At 30.5% G+C, this 22186-nt stretch overlaps 1 protein-coding gene across 5 annotated transcripts in view; it reads right to left on the reverse strand.

The window, feature by feature from the left end:
* Positions 1-2574: 2574 nt before the first annotated feature.
* The window catches only part of LOC113550243 (protein pangolin, isoforms A/H/I/S), a 53091-nt gene continuing 33479 nt past the window's right edge, over positions 2575-22186 (reverse strand). The window contains exons 1-10 of one of the 5 annotated variants that reach the window (XM_026951968.1): positions 19509-20680; positions 19166-19286; positions 17863-17953; positions 16962-17054; positions 14161-14301; positions 9238-9320; positions 9022-9152; positions 7023-7176; positions 6481-6553; positions 2575-3740 (exon numbers count right to left, since the gene is read on the reverse strand). In XM_026951968.1, coding sequence (XP_026807769.1) covers positions 3218-3740; positions 6481-6553; positions 7023-7176; positions 9022-9152; positions 9238-9320; positions 14161-14301; positions 16962-17054; positions 17863-17953; positions 19166-19286; positions 19509-20660 — 2562 coding nt within the window. In that variant the 5' untranslated portion in view covers positions 20661-20680 and the 3' untranslated portion in view covers positions 2575-3217. Of the gene's footprint in view, positions 3741-5424; positions 5532-6480; positions 6554-7022; positions 7177-8647; positions 8823-9021; positions 9153-9237; positions 9321-14160; positions 14302-16961; positions 17055-17862; positions 17954-19165; positions 19287-19508; positions 20681-22186 lie in introns of those variants that run through there. The other 4 variants (XM_026951967.1, XM_026951970.1, XM_026951969.1 and 1 more) reach the window with 4 other exon arrangements.

The following is a 22186-nucleotide window of genomic DNA, read 5'->3' on the forward strand; positions in this document are numbered from 1 at the left end:
GCTCAATAATAATAAGTAGGAATATTTATATATTATGTCAATGGTTTCAAATTCCCTTGGTACCTACCTAATGAATTATTCTTAACACAATAGATAAATTATACAAATAATTGAATATAAAATGTACCATTCATTATAAACAATTACATAGTTAGCATTCAGATGGTGTTTAGTCACCCCTCCACATGAAAAAAAATTGATTGAATAATATTCATTATCTAGAATCTAGAGACTAGAGGTATAAAATGCTTTTGTAACATTAAATCGCCAAAATCTTAAAGCATATTAATTTAAATTGATTTATGCAATCTTACAATTATGTGATTTTCATTCAATTAGAGTATATTTATTATTTTTCTATAAGACGTGTGATATGATAATACAATTTGAATTTTTTTTTTTTTTTGGAATACAATATTCAATTGGAGATGATCGTAGCTAACAGTATTATGCAATTAATATGCAATAACTGCTGAAAATAAAATAAAATTATGAGGTTTTAAAGAAAACAGCAACTAAAAATATATACCAATTAGTTCAGCAACTTGCAAACGCTGGTTTTGGATGCAAAAAATTATAACATACATTATTATATAAAATTATGGTATATAACGGGTTAAGTAATTTTTCTATAAAATATAAATACTAATTTGATATTAAAATAACTGAAAATATATTATTTTCATATAAAAGTATATTATATATCATTTTAAAATAGATTTTGTGTATTATAAAATTCACTAAATTCATACTTGTTAAAATGGGAATTTCCTATAAAAATTATGTGTGGGCTATTAAAATTTAAAATGAATATTGATATTTATTATTTATGCTAATTTTTTCGGAGTGTGTATTACTGGGAGCTCCTGTAGCATGCAGATCACACTATCTAATAAAATATTAGTCCTCTTAAAAAAAAAAAAATTAAATCTTTATCAATCAGAAGGGATTTGAAATTAATTTGACAAGGAATGATAATATTTAAAAAAATACATGCATGTTTATACATAAAATGTTTTTATCTATATATTACAGAGGAAATTAGAATCAACAGAATATTTTGTTCAAGTTACTAAAACACTTATAGTAAAATAGACGGTAAAACAACAAAAAAAGATGTACAAAATTGTTGAAATGAACATTTTTGGAGGGATAAAACTCAAGACATGAAAACAAATAAAATTATATAAAACAAATTGCACATTTTTTTCATTTTAAATAAAATTAAGTATAAAAACAATTTATAGACATTATAACTTATTACAATGTATATATATATATTTTATGTACCTAGATAGTTATTAAATATTACAAAATAATATTAGCAACAGTAACAGTCCCAATTTGTTTTTTAAATTCACAGTAAATTAAAATAAAAAAAACTTAACGATATTTCTATATGGTAGACAATTTTGGAATGTGCATAATATTTTTGTATTATTAAAACATTTACAAATCATATACTTTATGGCGAAAAAATAAAATTATGAAAATTTGGCACATAAATTTAAAAAAAACACATGTATTAAAACATATACATTAAAATTTAAATCTGAAATCAAATTATCTTAACTGTCTTCAGTCTCATTTGAAATTTGAAACAATAATGTTTATAAGTGGGTTCTGTACGTTAATAAATCTGGCAAAAATGACTAGCGTTTTGCCAAAAAAAAAATAAAATATAATAATAATAATTATATATATATATATATATATGTAATACATACACATAAAATTATATGCACACACACAGACATATGTATATATATACACATACATACACATTTTTAAATTACATATAAATAACTTTAAAAAAAATCTATAAGTACAATTTTTCCAAATTATCTGAATTACATCTCTACTCGCTAAAATATCAAGAGTATTCCTGAAGGTACGACGAAATTAATGATTCATTCGTAACTTCATTTTAATTTTTACAAATTATTAGTTTTCATAACTGGCACAATCAATAAAGGAGGTAGAAACACAATAATATAGGGCTGTGTAGTGTATCGGATATGATTATATAATACATACAGATTATACATATTTGATTGGCACCTACGGTAATATTCATGAACGTTAACACAATGCATGTAAGTAAAATATAGGAACATATTAAAAAATAACAAGTGATTTCGGCGGCAAAGGGTAATATTTGCACATCGATTGGAGATAATAATTTTTGGAAAATATGGACCACGAAAATACAACAAAACGCATCGTCTCACTATGTCCAATCATACTAATACAGCCCTATACATACGAGTACAATAAATACGAACGAACCGTCGGTTAAAGTATCATTATGCTTATTGTGTTATACATAGCGTCATATTATTATCGTCATTGTTATTATTGTTACGATGTATCATGAAAAATAACGCGAAATAACAATATTATTGTTCGAAACGTCGTTTTGCTTTGATCGTCGCACAAGTGAATAATAATAATAATAATAATAATAATAATAACAACGACAACCACGAAGCATTGTGTATTCGTTTTTTTTTTCGCGTGGGTGGGGGCGTTTTTGTATTTTTTTTTTCGATTTTTTAGCGGCAAACAAACGTCGTTTATATTATTATCATCATGAACAATTATACACACACAACATGATTAAGAACTAATTAAAAATTAAAAAAAAAAAAAAAAAACAATTGCGTTTAGTCTTTGAGGTACACAAAGGGATTCTATACGTAAACATTCTCGAAATGGCAATAAAATAATATCAATAATAATAATAATCATAATAATTTAAACGTTATCTCGTTTCGAACGAATTTAATTATACGGTCAAGTGTAAGTAGGTAAAGTCCAGCGGCGAACCGCGAGCGTCCGCCGTCCCGTGTGTAGTGATTTTTGTCCGCTTAATTTGCCTCTATATGACCAAAACGATCGTCGCCGATCGCACAACACGCGTCCCGCCGATATCGTGTTATCTATCGCGGTAGGCACGTTCGCAAATACATCGACATAACGTTATATAATATAATAATATGATATATACATATATATATATATACTTCGTTCGTATTGCGCGGAGAATAACAAAAAAAAAAAAAAAACTATACGATAAATTGAGCGGGTGGGTCGATAATAATAATAATAATAATAATAAACATCATATATAATATCGTATAGAACTACGTAACAACAACACAATATTATTACAATTATTATTTTTGTTACAATTATTATTATTATCATGTCTTCGCTACGTCACGCTGATGGCGGGCAGCGTCCGGTTGCTGTTGTTGGGTCGTTGTTGTTCGGGCTGGTTGTTCGGGTTGGGTACGGTTTTCAGATCGTTCTGCTGCTGGTGCTGATGCTGCTGCTGCTGCTGCTGCTGCTCCCTGGTGTTGTTATGGCACTTGTTGTTGACGACGCCGCCCGTCAGCTGGTTGACGCTGAGCGGGTTGTTGATGTCGTGCGGGTTGGTGCCGACCGGCTGATGGTGTCTGGTGGGCACCACCACCGCCAACGGCATGCGCACCGCCATCGGCGGGCACTCGTACTCGGACACGTGCGGCGTGAGCGGCGTGGCCGGGGAAAGGCTGGCCTGCGTCAGCATGCCCGGGCTGGTCAGGCTGGACAGGGCGCTCAGGCCGCCGGGGCTGGACGCCGAGTCGGCCTCCTCGTTGTCCGAGTGGCCCATGCTGCCCGTCGATTGGTTGTCGTCCGACTGGTTGCCCGAGTCTCCGCCGCTCTCGATGTACCGTATGCAACGTTTTTTGCGCCTAGAAAATCGCGTACGAGCAAACGTTAGTACATACAATAATCACACCGTGTGGCCGACCGACGTCGTCGTAGTCACGATAAAATATCAAAAGAATAATATTATAATATAATGTTATATATCATATAGATCCGTGTACGCATAATATATAATATACATTGATTTAGGGCAGAGGACTTCAAATGTTTGTGCGTTTGTTAGTGATATTGTTTCGTGTATCGGACATGTACACGTTCAAGTTATAATGAAGTTAGTTTTTATTTTTTGTTGCGTATTTGCAATAAAGGTGTATTTTTTGGTTTTCATTATTTCATGGGGAGGGGTGTATTTTTGCATATATTATTGAGCGATTAAGTTTTTTTTCAAAACTACAATCAGTTTTTTACCATTTGATTATTTAGAAACCTCCGCGCACACAGCGACAGTGGCCGACAGCCTGTGCGTACGCTCGTAGTTGTTATAATGAACACGTGTCTTCTTATTGAAAGTCGTTATTTTATAGATATTATTTAATTTATTTTTATCCGCAATATTAATTAATTATGCTATATAAGAAAAATATTTTTAGTGCTATATGTCCTCTGCCTTAAATAATTTTGTAGATAGTGTAACAGTGGAGCATTTGACGATTTAACGATGAGTAATATTGTAATTATCATTTTCAAATCGTCCAGATACATCCCTGTTCTACATATAATATTTTATACACGTATGATATAATATTATAATATTACAGATAGGAAAAAATAAAATTAAAATATAAAAATCGTACAAATATTAGCGGTAAAAATATAACGCACGCATAACCCTCAGAAAATGTGGGTTTTGTTCAATCATAATAATAATAAAATTATATACATATATTTAAAAAATAAAATAAAAAATAAATAAACTCTTATTCAAATTCCCCTCATTTTTATTAAATTAAAAATCTGTATACAGACTAATAAAACTAATAATGATACTCCATACTTAGCGAACGAGCATGATGAGGCAGAGATACATTCAAGAACCGTATACCTTTCTTAAGTCGCGAAAATTAATAACAACAGCTAACAACAGTTAAGAAAAAAAAGTGTTGGTGTCAAAAAATTATTCTGTTCTTCTAGTTGTTATTATTTATTAATATCGATTAAACAAGTTCTTGTTAGAAAATAGTAGCGATAATACATTATTAATACAGTGGCTCAATAATCAAAATAATTGTACGAACAGAATAAAAAATTGAGTGTAATGTAAAAAATATTTTAACTTATGAGAGGAGTTTGAACAGTTTTTAAAATTGCTAGCTAAAAACAACAAGGGATCACACGCAATTAAATGTCTACGCTAAACTATATATTGTCGTAATCCAAAAATAAATACAAACAAATCCTACAATAATTAGATAGCTTACTATAATTAGTATAGGTAATAAAATGTTTAAAAAAAAAACAAACGTTAATGCAATAGAAATAATAACAAAAGTGACAAAATCAAAAACAACAACAACAAACTAAAAGTTAAAAAACGAGTAAAAACTGATGGACGAAGCGCATACAACAACATAATACATCGTCATTACTAATAAAAAATATATAAACACACGCATTATCATATAGGGAAAATGAACTCACGAAATTGATGATTATTTGGGTTATTTATAATTTGGATTTGTTTTTTTTTTTGTTTTTTTGTTTTTTGTATTTTTATTTTTTACAGATTAACATATGTGGGCCCCTGTGGGGAAGCAGCGTTGGAAGGGCCGTGAACGTGTTGTGCTAAGATGCTTCCTCCGCCTGCTCCGTCAGGGCTACAAACCATATCAGTCGTCATACACACAATACATATAAGTATAGTACAAAATTCCACAATAATATTAGAGGTATCCTAATTTTTTACATACATATTAATATATTATGGTAAAATATCATTACACAAGAACATTCAGAATTTTAGACGGAAAAAATCGACTTGTAAGTTACAAATCGTTTTGATATCGTTTATTCTGGATGTCTTACTAATATTTTTTTTTAATATACAAATTAAAGTGTATATATATATATATATATATATATATATATATTACTAAATATATTCAGAAAATGTGTCTACATGCTCTAAAATTACTCAAAAAAGTGGGTAATATGTATATTTTTTTTTAAATATAAAGTATTTCCGTGCTTCAGACTGATATGGTTAAAAAGCTTTGTATTAAGGATTAAGCTAATAGGCTTAAAGCTTTATCATTAAAATTACTTTTCTCTGGCAAGACACATTTTCTGAATAGGTTTGCGGCAATTAATACAGATTATTAACGTAATTCGTTTGTTTCAAATAACAGTATTGATAAGGAATTAAAATCATTTGGAATGATTTGAAAAAATATGAACGAGTATAACAAAATTGTAACTGAATTGTTAAAAGTTAAACAAGATTTTTATTTTTGAAATTAATATCGAATACCCACGGTTATTTGAACAATGTTGTAGCGGACAACGTTATAAGAAAAATGTTATTTTAAAAAAAAAGTTGGCTCTATATACAGTTATTTGGAAATTGTAGAAAGTCGTAATAATTGTATGTTTTGGAGGCGTAATTCATATAAATATGAAAAATATTAAAATTAATTTAAAAACGAGGATATCACGGATATCACAGGAGCCAGAACAAGTATTTTTATTAGACATATTATATTCGTGAAATTATTCTACATTAATTATTTGATTATAGCAAAATATTATTGTTATCAATATAATTACCTGCAAGGTTTACACCATTGGCTTTGCTGGTCGAGTCCGTATCTTGCACGGCATTTTTTCATACTGTTATTACCTATTTGATAAAAAATGAAATAAAAATAAATTAGAAATAAGATCGTTTTAGTTTTATAAAAGATCAATATAATTATTATTTATTTATTTATTTTTAAAGCATAGGCGTTCATAAGCAAAATACGAAAAAAAATACAACAACCATTATTTTTAAAAATAGCCTTATTTTGGGTACCATGCATACATAATTGCGCCAGACAAACACCTCGTTAAACTCCAAAATTAAACAACAACAAATAAACAAATTATGTGTTCGCTTTCTTTTCTGATTTCGATAAATTATATATATATATAGGGGGAACGTGCATCAAAAAAGCGTCTAATGTTCAGGAAACGAACGCATTAGCGTAAAATTAATAAAAAAAAGTATGAAGATAGAAAATAAATAAAATATGACAATTTTATTTATTCCACATTTTTATTATTATTTTTTGTTTTATTTGTTTTTTTTTTTTTTTTTTGGGTTCTACCTCCGTCATGGGTTTCTTGTTTGCGCTTCCTCTTCTTGGCCCGTGTCGCATTAGTGCGCGACGACCAGTCTGGATAGAGCTGCATGTGTATCTGTCTCTCACGACGCGCCAGCTCATAGTACTTGGCCTGTTCTTCGCGACCTAACGCGTGCCACTATATTGCCACACACAGATACACAAATGTAAGGTGACAAATCGTTATGAGTTAAAAAAAATAATAAAAAATAAAAAAGATTAACACTAGGTATACATTTGTTTCGTACAAATTATTACCACCAAGAATTAAAACGGAAGAAAGAGTATCACCTAGTTGGTTACAAAAAAACTAAAAAAAAATTTATTTTATGATTCTATACATTTATTGTTTCTCCTTAAAAAGTATGATAAAAAAAATAAATAAAAAAAAATAAAAACATTATGTTCAATTATTTGGAGCTAAACGTGTGTTTGTACGGCAAAGTTCTTGTGAAACAAATCTCTTGGATAAAACAAACGTTAAAAGCAAGCTACCAAAAAGTTGTTTTTCAAAAAAAACATCCCAAACTATATATAGTATATAACATTATATTATATCTTGTTTGGTGCACGATCACCGGCAAGCACGCATTTCGTTTTGACCATTATGCTCGAGCTACGACCAGGCTATAAGATTGTTAATATATAGGTATATATAGTTAGTATATTATGACGATTCTTAATGCTTATACACACATGATATATGTATATAAAATGTATAGTATATAATATATATAAAAATATGAATAAAAACATGTTGTTCGGGTTAGATGCACATACGGACACAATTTATATCGATCACAATATATCGTCTAACATGCGGCTAAAATATACTTAACGTAAATTAAGTTATTGAGAAATGGTTGAAATCAACAAATGTATAAGATACGTTGGTTTGTAAATAGTTCTGAGTGGCTGAATTGAGAGCAAGTACCTATATAAACTTATACTGCAGGTATGTTTTATCAAATTTTTAGACAAAATGGTTCATCGATACACGAATGTTTATTAATGTAAATGTTATGTATGAAATATGATTATACGTAGTATAAATGGATTTTAGTATGATAGTGTGAATGTTAGCATTTTGACTTAGCGTCCTGCACACGCCGAATGATATGACAGTATATATCATTTTGTATAGACCCGGCAAATGTTTGATTATTTTTTTTTCACAAGTACACCACGGATAATATACCTATGGTCACTTTAAATAATCTGATTAAGAGTTGTCATTAGAATACACAAGTTCATTTTTGTGGGAAAACTGGTACAGGCTTGGGAATAACGTCATCTATAGGTTTAACAACAGCATAATAAAAACCATTATGTCCATAAAAGGCAGTCAGTCAGCCAGCCAGAAAGTACTTTTGAATTGATTTAATAAGCGCACCGCAGGAGCTATATCCAGGGGTATATAGAAAAACAAAAGTGGTCCTTTATATTATATATTATATATTGGGAATATAAAAAATAAATATGACAAAAACTGAGGTATAAAAAAATCTTTAGCCTGGATCGGTACTGCATGCTGCTATTTGCACGTGGACACGAAAAACAAAAAATAAATAAATAAAAAAATATAATGCCGATTAATAACGAGGGACTACCTCCTGAGCCAGCATCTATGACCGGTACGCGCTCTTTCTTCCGTTTCTTCTTCTTGGCGCCGTATCCATAGTTATCCCGAGCGCTCCAACCAGGATACAGTTCCATATGGAGTTGTCGTTCCTGGCGCGCTTTCTCGTAGTACTTGGCCTGCTCGTCTCGCGACAGAGAGTGCCACTATATTACACAAAACCACTTTTTCAGTTCGGTTTTTTCCCATTTATTATTGATATTATTATCTTTTTAATTATTATTATTCTCTTTTTTTTTTTAAAAAAAAAAAACAAATTCTCTATATCTTTATTATTATTTCAAAACAAATATATAAGTATACACCAATATATTAAACTATAAAAATTGTTTTATGGACACTTACCCGTCGCCCTAATATCTGGTTGATCGCTGCACTTTCTTTGAGCGTACACTCCGCCACCACCTTTGCCCTCATTTCTTTCATGTACAACATGAACGCATTCAGAGGTTTCTTTATATGAGGCTTCTTCTTATCTATGTTCATAAAATGAGAGAAAAATATTTAAGTCAGGTATATCGGTCACGAAATCATGTGCAGTACTATAAAATAAGACATTACCTTGGTTATTACTGTTTTGGACAGTATCATGGTGCTTGGATCCGTCTGAACAAGAAGAATTTTTACTATGGTCGTTTTGCGGCCTGAAAAAAATAACGTTCGTTGATAAAATAAAATATGTTATACGGTATACAAGGTATATAATAGTATAAGTATAATTAAGTAAAAACATTAACATTAATTGTAGAGTTACGCATTTATATAAGTATTATGAAATGCATACTAATTCGATTTTAACGAGAAAATCGAAACAAAACAACGATTATTCGAGTGTGAAGTAGTGATATATAATCATTTAAGATATCAACCAAACAAACTAAGAAACCTATAAACACGCAGATCCCTGTTGCCCTCAAAGTTTGTTTATACAGTTTATTTTATACGTAAATTATTAGTATTTTAAACCGTTATTCTGGACTATAATATGATATATTTTATAGCGGAGACCAAAAGACCAACCGAGCCGCGGATCCGCTGCACGAGTTGGCGGGCGAAACCGATCTCTTTCTATCGTCCTTGTTCGCGGCGGACGTCGATGCGACGATCGCCGTCGAGGTGACGGTTGCGGTGCAGGAAGACGACGTCGACGAGGACGAGCAGGAGGAAGAGTAAGCGTTGGACGCGGTGGTAGTAACGGTGCTGCAGGTGGCGGTGGCGGTGGTTGCGGAGGCCGCGACGACAGCGGCGGCGGCTGCGGCGGCAGCCGCGTACTGTTGTGCGGCCGAGTTGTGCTGCTGCATCACCTGCCAGAACCTGTTAGCCGGTGTCCAGAACGACGAGGCGGCGGTGCCTGTGGTACCGTACTGTGCGGCCGCGGCAGCCCGCTGGAACAGTTGATCGTTGAGCATACTGTTCATGTACAAGCTGGACAACAGGCCAGACGGGAACACGGGCGCCGTGGCGGCCGCCATGACGGGTGGCGACACAACGGTGGACGGGGCGACCACCGCCACCGGTCGGTTTTTGCGTTTCACGAGGTTCAGCGGTTCCATGTATGACGACGCGAGACCGCAGAGACCGTTGTCCGTTGCAAACGGCACACACGTCAACGCGTGATATTATATTGTATAATATATATTATAATAATGATAGAGACGTTATTGTTGTTGTGTCGTTATGACTGTGTTCCGAGCGGACGAGTAAACGATAACGACGACGACGACACGGCACAACGGCGCGAACGACGCGTGCCGGCCACCGTTCGTGGACGGCGTACGGGCGGCGACATGGCACAGGCAGCACGACCGCGGTTACTCGTCGTCGTCGGACGAACGGGCGAAAACGCGTCGCGCCGGCGACCGATTTGCTTTTGAATACGTAACACACTTACTCGCGCTCGCACGCGACGCAGCGACGCGGTCGTAAGACACAATGACCCAGAGCAACCGGGACGACAAATAATATCCGCCGGAACGATAGAAAAACACGAACAACGATATTATTGTATTATATATATTTTCGCGCAGTCCCGCCGTCGCCGACACCGCCGCCGCCGCCGTCGTCGTGACATTTGTCTTTCTCCCTTGTCCCCCTTCCCCTCCACCGACAGCGCCACACCCTCACTCAGCAGCCAACCCCACCCCCTCGCCCATCGCACGACCCCAGCGGGGTCACTGAGCTCTGCCCATAAACGTCAATAATGATGGAATGCCGACGGCGTTACGTCATTCATACCACCCTTTGGTGTACGAAAAAAATAAAAGTCCCGACGACAACAACAAAACCGTCACCGCGCAAGTGTACCACTCGTCCACACGCGCATACGCGCGGCGCGAACCGCGGTTTTTTTACTTACGCGAGTCGTGTACAAAACGAACTCTTTTCGTCGATAGTATTTGGGAAATTAGCATTGCAGAGCTTTCCACACCGTTATAAATTGATCGTATCGTGACGATTCGGTGGAATCGGTCGTATAGATTTTGTGTCGCTTCCAAAACCCCCACCCCAAATACCGGGCGGGTTAAGTACTACCCTTGGAGTAAAGAGGGCGGCGTTTCACTAAGACTCATTCGACATTATTCCCCGAGATGGCGACTTTTTAGGGGATGAATTCGTCACCGACAGATGGCACATAGCATTTTAAAAGTTATTTCAATCAGTAGGTGCGTTATAGTTACCAGATAGAGTTGTAGTATTTTCAGTAAATCTTTTCCGGGACCGCATAGTACGTATTCAGACGATACAAACATCATAAATAAATACCAATGTTGTAAAAATTATAACATCATATTCTATAGCATTTTAAAATACTATATTATTAAAACGAGGATATAGATTATAATTAATTATAACTGTATTAGGTGAACGAGAATTCAAGCAAGGAAGTCAATATTATAGACTACGCTACATACGCGAGTTATCTAAATCTTACTTCAGCTGAACCATTTTGTGTTCTTAGATCTATTGATAGAGTGAACTGATCTATAATGAAACTTAAAGATAGAACATTTATATGCTTAAACGTAGGCTTTTTGTTCAATATTTAAATTCCCACACATTATTGCGTGAGGTATCACAAATTAAAAACGCCCATGTTTCGCTAAAAATTAAAATATCAAAAAAAGATGTATAAGCACCGATAATTTTATTACTAGTTAGTTTGATAAAAGGCCAATTAACTCTAATATAATAGAAAGAAGCTAATAAAAGAAAATTGGTTTTACTGAACTTAAATTTAAGAGGATGCTATATCCGCATGTGTTGTCTCTGTCTTACTAACATATATCATAACAAATTTGCGTTCAGCAGAACACATTTTGTGATGTTAGCTTTAAATTAGAGTAAATTTACCTATCATCAAATTTAAAGGTAAGAATATTATCTAGAAAATGACAGGCTTTTATTGATATTATCATTTTAAAGTGAGTTATAGCTATGTAAAATATTACAACTTTTAATTTTCTATTAATACGTTTTACGTTTGTAAGACGGAGTCAAGAGTATAACATACGCATCCTTGTTAAAAGTAAAAAGTTATACGATATTATCACCTGATTTCAAATAAAATGATTTCAATTTTAGTTACTAATCATGGAGAGATTTTTTAGTAATTAAAATATAATTGTTGTAAAAAATAAATAGAAAATAATATTTATCGTACCAGTATATATATTTTAACATATTGTGTATTTTTTTTTAAAGTTTATAGTATAAATGATACATACATGAATAATTGTGCTTTTTCATTTTAAATTTATTATACCTAATGGGTTGCAAAATAAACCTATTTAGTTTATACTAAAACCAATCGTAAAATAATATGCATGATACATTTTCATATACTTCCACGGGTATTCTGGTATTTATATATATTCATGAAATTTAATCAACATAATGATATATTTTTTTTAAGCTGATATAGAAAAATTAAAATTTATATTTTATGATTGATTAGACTATTAACTGCCTACCGATTATTAATAATAGTAGAAAACAGAATATTTTATAAATTATATATTACATTATTATAGTACTTTAATATCAAAGAAATTTATTCAGTTAAATACAAATTAGTTTAATAATTTATGTATGAATACCTACAGGACTTTTATCAAGTTCGATTAAATTGATGTTATCGTTATTGGGTAGTATAATTTTAAAGAAATAATAATATTAAATAATTGATGACTTAAAACTCGTAAGTGTCAACAAATTTCAATGGATGATTAAAAAATAGTATTTAAATCTCAAATAAATCAATATTTTTAAATAAAAAAATACTATTTATTGCAATTGAATAATTATATTATATTAGCATTAGCATAATATAAACTATTATTATTTTTATTTGTATACATATTTAATGATAAATTAAAATTGAAATGTAACAAACAATTTTGTTTGTAAATTATAACATTTTATTATATTATAATAAATTTCATAAATCACAATACGTATGTATAATGTACTGATTATATAATTTATACATGCATGCTACGTAATATTATAATCCATATCTATATAATGTTAATTATTTAAATTAATATTATTAAGTATTGTTTATTAATTTTTTTGTAAGAAAAACATTTAAATTCTATAGATCTTGCATATATAAGTGATTGTAAAAGTTTACGTATTTATTTTTTCTATTGATCTTACCAGTAAGTAATTACAAATTTTAATTATGCTGCAATAAAACAAATTACTAAATCCAAATAGAACGTAGGTATGTGCGATTTGTAGTGGGAAAAACAAATTCATCATTTTTGTTAGACAATACGATAATACATTTAAAGGTGTTATTATACGTGTAAAATGAGTTGAACGAATATTATACATTAATATATTATGTTATTAATTATATATTTTTAAGCAATAAAGTTTACGAAACATTATCAATAATTAGTCAAATACAATTTATAATTTACAACGTCTATATAAACGATATAAGCTATAAAACTAAATTCAATGATGCGCATTCTTAATAAAGATGTAAAAATATAACTTTTAATCCTATAATTGAAAGCACATCTCTCACAAATGTTTTAAATACTTCAAAAAAGTAAACAGAATATGTACATCAAAATTAACGAAGTACGATTTAAGCGCTCGAGTTGAATCATTTGGACATTTTCAAAAGGGTAAAGTATAAAAATAAATAAAAGAGTACATACAAGTAGAGACGAGGAATCCCTGACTGAAACAAGGGGCGCGTTCGATAAATTCGTAACCATGGATACCATCTCTCGGAAAACTACCAATGGGAGCGTTTTAAAAAAAGCTCCCTACCGTTTGTAATCCACATGCAAATTCCCCCTCGTCATCCCTCTTTTATTCCCTCTATACTATAGTATGACTGCAATTAAAGAGCTTATTCAACCAGCAAAAACCCCTTCCCGGAGGCAGCTTAAAAGCAAATTCTTCTTTATTTTCATTTGTAAAACTAAAATAAAGAGTAATCAACATAAAATTCTGAAAAAATACCTGTGATTAGAATCCGTATGCAGGTCTTGTCTCACTCCTGGAGTTACAATCGCAGGATGAGAATGATGGGTATGATGGGATAAATGGTGATGGGGTGATGGACCACTCATCAGTCCCGTCGGTGAAAACCTATACAGCTCACTAAAATAAAAATACGTAATATTTTAATATGAATATAAATGACAAAGATGTATTTAAGACAGTTGTGCCTAATTAAAGAGTATTTTATCCGTATATTTGGTACATCTATTAAATTCAATATATGAACTGTGTACCAATATTATACTTTTCTATATATTAAAATAAAATTAAGGTGCGAAGTATTATTAATAAACGTAGGTAAATTAAACAACTGATTTTAATAAATTAAACAATTACATTTTACAAGCAATATTAGATAATTATCACTGATTAGTCATTTTTGGTTATTATAATAACGCTTTTTTATTATTACAAATGATATTATTAGAGTATTATTATAATACTAAGATAGCGTTTCACATACTTTTTTTCCACCGAACTCATTAGAGATAGTAAAAATGGTTAATAAAAATAAAATACAATAATATAGCATTTTTATGGTGTATAAAATTGATAGAAAAATAAATGGATAAATATATAGTTTGTATAATTAGTTGAAAAAAGTTTAATGTAATGGGTAGTAATGTATCTTTGATAATAAATCGGATATATTAGGATATTTATTAGATAGTATGATCGGTGGCGTATTTACATCTTATTTTTTTAGGGGGTGAGGGAGGTTGAAAAGTTGTATTACATTATATATTTATATGTAAAATATAGTTTATTGTAAAATGAAATAACAGCTTTCTGTTCTTATTTGCTAAATCGTTTATCTTTGGGGGACTCCCCCCTGTAAATCATCTGATTCTACTTATAATCGATTTCTATATTTATCTTTCATATACACGTTACTTTGTTTAAAAAAAGATCAATGGTCTTATTGCTGTTTTTGTTATTTTTGGATAGTTTTGTCTTAAACTCAATTGTGTACTTATATTTAGCAGTATGTATATTTCTAATGTGATAAAAATTGATTACATTTGTATTTTCGTTTTTATATGATTTAACGACCAGCTCTGCAGGTATACATAAGGACCCTTATACCTGTGGACTACTGTTTGGAAAACGCTATATTTAGGTATGGCTAATAAAAAATTATTACAATGAATTTATATTAAAGTTAAGTTTAAAAAAGGAATTATAAAAAGAAGATTTGCACAACAACATTTTTATCGATTTTAAACATTTCAATAATATTTTGTGTTTACATAAACTTTATAAAATTAATTTTTTTTCATTCTTGAATTTATTGGAAATTCTTTTGTTGATATGAAATACTTACAAGGGTACTCTTCCTCACAAAGTCAAACAAAAGGCTAGCATATTATAACATTGATAATAACATATTTATTTTTAATATAAAAAAATGAAATTGTTTTTGTATTCTAATAGCACATAATAGGTATAACAACATCAAATGTATAAAAAAATACTAATTGATCAATTATAGAATGTACTCGGAGTAAAAAAGTAACTATTATTTAAAACTTCTACACAAATTTAATATGCCTATGTAGTATGCACACAAAGTTCAAAGAAATATAAATGTATACATACATATTTAGTACCAAGTGCTAGTAGGTATATATCAAAAACAGTTAAATAAATTTAAAAATGGGGATGTTGGTCATTGAGAAGATCACTGTGATTAATGAGTTAATTTGAATACAATGACAAATTATTGCATAGGTACGAAAAACGATTCTGAGCATAGACAATGAATCAACCTGTATTTCTAAGAATATCTTATTAATAATAAGAAAATAAAATAAAAAATATAATAAGTTATTATATTACTATTAGTAATTTATTTTTCAATTGGTAACATCTACCATATACTGGCATGTAGTAATATAGTAGATTCATAAATGTTTACTAAAAATAAACCACATAGTTATGATAATATTAATTAATAAAATATCTATTTATTATATGTATATAATATATACATAGTAAATAATAATATACACAGTATATTGACAAAAAGTTTCGTCTTAAAAAAAAATAATATTATAAATAATATTTTTGAATTACAAAAAATAACTTAAATCATTTTTTTCGTTTAAATATCTAATTTTGTCAAACTTTTAAATTGAAATATCTATATTGCTTTTAAGATTTCTAGAAGAATAACTTTTGTAGAACCTTGCACATAATAAAGCCTATTACATTCTACTATTTCAATCCTTGCCTATTAAAATTTAAAATTTAAACATTTTAAAAATAATAAACTGTAAATGTTTGTGATTTTGACAAATATTATACAAAAAAAATGTGCATATGCATTTTCAATATTCCTAAATTGCTTTATGTGGGATTTTTTATACAATTTTTAAATAAAGATTATAAATCTCTATAAATAGCTTACAATCAATTTAAATATTTTTAAAGTTTAATTGTATATTGTATAAAATGATAATTTAAGTAACAATAGAATTTTTCTAGTTTCTACGATTAATATTTTTAAAATAATTTTACAAAACAACAAAAGTTTTGAGGAAAAAAGTGTACAAACTATCTATATACACTTGTTTTTAGTTATAATGTAATAATTTATAAATTTATCGTATACCTATATGATTAAATGTATAGGTAAATCTTTTTATCATAACATAGTTTATTAAAGTTAAATACTTTATTTGAGTATATAAACACTTAGACAGATTAAAATTGTTAGTGAATAACGTATATTAACACTTAAAATGGTTTAAACTCACCTAGTAAGGCTTGTTCCTAAAGAAGGTGGGTAGGATCCTCTGAAACCAGTTCCAGCCGATGAGATCTGATGGTACATACTAGCCGGCGTGTGCCTGAAAAAAATAAAAAAACAAACACGATATAAAAACGGCATAATCTAAAAGCTAAACCCTATTATTTGAAAAGTATATAAAGGACGAAAAGCACAGTGGAAGAAAAGCGGCTTAGATAAGTTTTGTGGGGGAGTAGAGAGATCGTTTCTGGTGAATTACGGAAGCCGTTGGCTACGAAAAGCCGATTGATTTCCCAAACTGAGAAAAAAGAGGGGAGAAAACCGATTTTCCTAGTAACAAATTGACCGGAATAAGAACAAACAAGGGTTAGTGTGGTGGACAAACTAGATTAGAGGTTTTCACGGGGCGTCAACTGACCACGCCCCACTACTTTCGATAGCTCACACGCAATAGTTTTATGTTAAATATTTTTTAATATTCACGGTGTAAATGATTACTTAAGACTTTATGAGTTAGGTAGGATTTTTATTTATTCAACGGAAATATTTTGATAGAATTAAATAACAGTTTGATACTTTAATATATATTTATCTATAAATATGATTATTACACCTATATTATTTCATCTATAAATTATAACCATCAATAATATTGGTTGTAAGATAAAAAGTTTATAAAATATTGTCTCTTTCAGGAAATAAAATAATTTCATACATATGATTTTATATGGATGTATTAACAATATACAAATATAAAAATTAAAATAGTATATTCATTTAAATGATTCAATGTTTCTGACATAATTGTTTAAACTTTAATAATTAAAAAAATGAATATAAATAATGTACTATTCAACTGAATTTATTAAAATAAAAATCAAAAATAATAACATATTTTATGTACTTACCATGTGGCTGCAACTTGAGACATGTCCGGACTTAATAACGGATAAGGGTACTGGCCTGTGGGGAATGGGTACATAGAAGGCCTCGGAAGTCCTAGATAAAATAAATAATAATTAAGATTTCATATTTTTTTTAAATATATTTAAATTTTTTTTTACAAAATTTAAATGTTGTATATTTATTTTAATAACTAAAATTCAAATTTTATTATACAATCTGTACTTAATTGAATATTTTTTATTTCACTGAACCGAATAAACGTGCCATTTGGTTCCATCTAAATTTTTAGGATAATAGAAAAACCACTCGGGCGATGTAAACGAAAGGGTCTTAAAATGCGTTTAGATTTTTGAAAGGGCACTTGACTAAAAACAAAGGGTATTGATTCTGTATATTATGGATTTTTCTACATTGGTAATGTTAACATTAACAATAAAACCTTCTACAAAGTTTTATAAAATACATCATATTTATTATAATTCATATGATATTCATAAATAATAACTGTATATATATTTTTTTTAATCTGTAATAAATAATAATGTTATGGTGGAAATAGTATTACATATTTTTAGTTAAATACAGTATTTTATGATGTTATTTAATCTAAATAACATATATTATTATACGCCGTATAGTTTTGATGAATATTTATTTACCTAGGTATTTATTTGAATTGAACATACAGTGGCTTAATTATAAATATACACTTGTAATTGTACAATTTATATTATGAACAAATTGTATAAGTTAAATTAATCGTATTATTTTTATTCTATATTTAATAGTATATATATAAATAAATACAATGTATATATTAGACATATATAATGCGAACATACACGTATACATAAAACAGTTATAGTTAAAAATGATATATTACGTAAAATTGCAGAAAAATTAGGTCGAGAGTACTATGATGTTGAACTCAACACACTCGAACTTTTCACACTCTTAGACGCATACTTAGGCTTATATACGAGAAAAAAGTAGTATACTTTTACGCAGAACTTTACTTCAATTAAAATATATAAACCGTACAAATGAGAGACCGATTAAAATTTGACCAGGAGGTTCGTTATACATAGCCATAGGGGCGAGCAAAATAATTGTTAAAAAGTCGAGGACTTTTTTTTAAACCCCTTTTTTGTGTCACCGTAATTATCATGGCATAACGGTATTGTTTTCACCGCAGGCCTTTTTAAAGGATTGGCTTCGTCAATGTCTACACGCACTCATATTTAGGGGTTCTTTAGCTTTAAAGGGTGAGAATAAAAATCGATATTATAAAAAAAATGTACTCACCGGGTGCTTTGTCAAGTTGGTAAGGAGGTATGCCCATATGGGCGGGTGGTGGTTGGGTACCCAGCTGCTCGCCGTTGTGGCAAAAGAACGGATGGGCTGGTCCTAAACCGATCTTGCTTGCCTGTAACATAATAAGATTTAAAAAAAATTAACTTAATCAAATTGTATATAAGTATTAAACAGATGAATCTTTCAACCAAAAACGATATTTTTATAAAAAAAGTTTGATTTATATTTTAATGTAAAAAATAATAAACCATTTTACGTGCCAGCATCGTTTGAAAATATATTTTTTGCTCGTTTTGAAATTGTAAGATGTAGAGATAGCGCATACAATACGTGCCTGTTTAGCATAAGTTATTAAGTCCCTTATCGCAATAACAAACGACGGTTCAAGTGGCTGAGTCTCGACCCATAATAACGCCTTTTTTAGATAATCCACAGTTTGTGTAGCAGAAGGTGGAATTTCAATGTCCTCGGAATCTGTAGATAAATTTTCCGGCTCAGTGAATTCCGCGGGGTTAGATAAAATCCAAACCAGCATATCGTCGTCTGATACTTCTAGTCCAAGATCATGAGCTAACCACTGCACTCCCAAAATAATACCATTCAGTGCTGATGTATATATACAATTTTTCCAACAAGTTGAAAACGATTCTGTGGTGACTTGTAACCAAGCTCTATGTAATAAAATGAATGCGTCTTTTAATGTGTATTTTCCTAAAAATCTTTGTATTGATCGTTCGGATTGTTGATCTAAAGACGCCTGAGTAAGAAGTAGAGCTGTGTATGTAGCTTTAAATTCAACGAACAATGTAGATTTAGAAATCGAATCTCCGTCGTGATTTTGTAAAGACACTCCGTTACATTCACACTTTTCTGGAATAAAAGATGCTTTATCCATAACCAACACAGCTTTTGAATTGATAGACAGAGCAGCTGGACAAAATTCTGTCTCAAACCACCATTTAAATAAATCTTGTGTAGGAAAACCATCACCACCCCCTGCGTATATAACAGGCTGCCCCAACATATTCACAGTTTCCATACAAGGAGGTCTCCATCTCTTACCTATAACTAATACTCTGGTTCTGTGTCTTCCACTTTTGTTACCAGCCATCAGAAGCCACACTTTTCGGTCTGGATTTACAGTGGTGTCTAATGTAACATCAGGAATACCATTGACATCAAAAGGAATCAATAGTCCAGCATAGATCTCGTCATCATTGTATCCTTCCAAGTCACCTCGATTCTTCATAAACTTTTTAATCCAATCTAGCGTGATTATAGATATGATGTCCGCAGACACTTTGAGCGTTTTCAATAGCATTATGGTTTTTTTCTTCAGATTTAATGGAGTAAGAGGTCGCCCAATACTTTTTGTCCATCGCGTGTACCAAATTTCCAGTTTCTTAATAATATCAGCTTCGCTAGCAATTCGAACTTTGACTGATTTTTTTATAAGGACTTTCCTTCTAGTTTTCATCTTCATCATCTGTTACTTCCTAGCGGCGGACATATCGCACGAACGACGACTGTGACGCGACTGAAACTGGCGGGCTGGCTCACTCCAAATATATAAGTAAAAGGAGATGGACGGACATCAAAGACCAACAACGGAGATAGCTTTTGGAAAGGCCAAAGAACAAAGCAACTTTGACAGAGAACTCCACAGTCGACACCACATTATATATATTATGGTAGGAGAGCAGGACCTTTGATGTATGTCTCTTTGATGTTGCAATGCCTCCGCCCCAACAGATAAATGCACTTTACCCCGTTACAAAGAGCTCTTTGACTCAAAGGCATATTTGATTCGCTTTTAATAACGATTATTTTTTAAACTTCAAAGAGCTATTTTTTTAAATATTCCGTTATGTTTTATAAAATAATACATCAGAAGGAAACGTGGTTTACATTTTCCTAAATAAATAATCTAGATGTATAATTTTATTCGTATGAAATAAAATAATAACGTATGCAGCAATCTTTATATACTTTGTAAGTGGGGTTTCAAATACAATAACATTTACCAAAATAATCGAATGACGTATGTAATTCTATAACTTAATCAATACAAATTTCATAAAGTCAATTCCAACATAATCGAGTTTAGGACCCTAAGCTCGATAACTTCCGGATATATTTTTCGGTCTCACGCCAAGTTGGTCAATTCGGAATTCACAGTTTCACACCACATACAAATGCCAATTTCCTTATTAAAAGAAATAAATAAATAAATGAAATACGATATTAGTGAAGTTTGAAAAAACGAGGTTTGTTACTGTGTACTTCGTACTTTCATTACTATTGAAATAATTTGATTATCAACAAAGAACTCGCTAAAATTAAAATAATAATTATTAAGGAGTTTCTTTAAATGATTTATTATTATTATTACTATTATTATTATCTATTATAGAGCAAAATGAATATTTACGTAGTTAAAAAAATGTTAACGTAAATTTATTATTATTCTATAATATTTTGATTATAACGTTGTATTACATATATTTTATATACCGTATATTTTATTTAATTGGATATTAGAATAGCTTTTAATTATCTTATATATTTAATTCATGACGAATCTTATAAACCATAAATAATAATTAAACATTCAACTTTATTAAGTGTATTCAAACTCTGATTTTAATTATAACGACATAATTTTGTTCAGTAGGCACTCGCCTGAACTACATACATTATATATTAATTTGAAAAATGTTGTCATTGTATACACACACTGGTGAGGATTCAGTGAAACATATTGAGGGGCTTTTTTTTAAATACAATTGTAAAGTCCCTTTTATCTTGTCATCATCCCCTATCAATTTTTATAATTGTTATATCTTGGATGGCACGCGTACCTTAATATGAATGAGCACACGACATAATAAGGGAACGGTATTTTTCGTTCATATATATTACACCGGTTTAATAAATATTGTATCAATATTAATTTTTTTTCACTTCCTGTCAGTTTCAGTAATATTTTTGTATTAGGTCATGAGTACATAT

This window comes from Rhopalosiphum maidis, chromosome 4, assembly GCF_003676215.2.
Source record: "Rhopalosiphum maidis isolate BTI-1 chromosome 4, ASM367621v3, whole genome shotgun sequence".
Lineage (NCBI taxonomy): Eukaryota > Metazoa > Arthropoda > Insecta > Hemiptera > Aphididae > Rhopalosiphum > Rhopalosiphum maidis.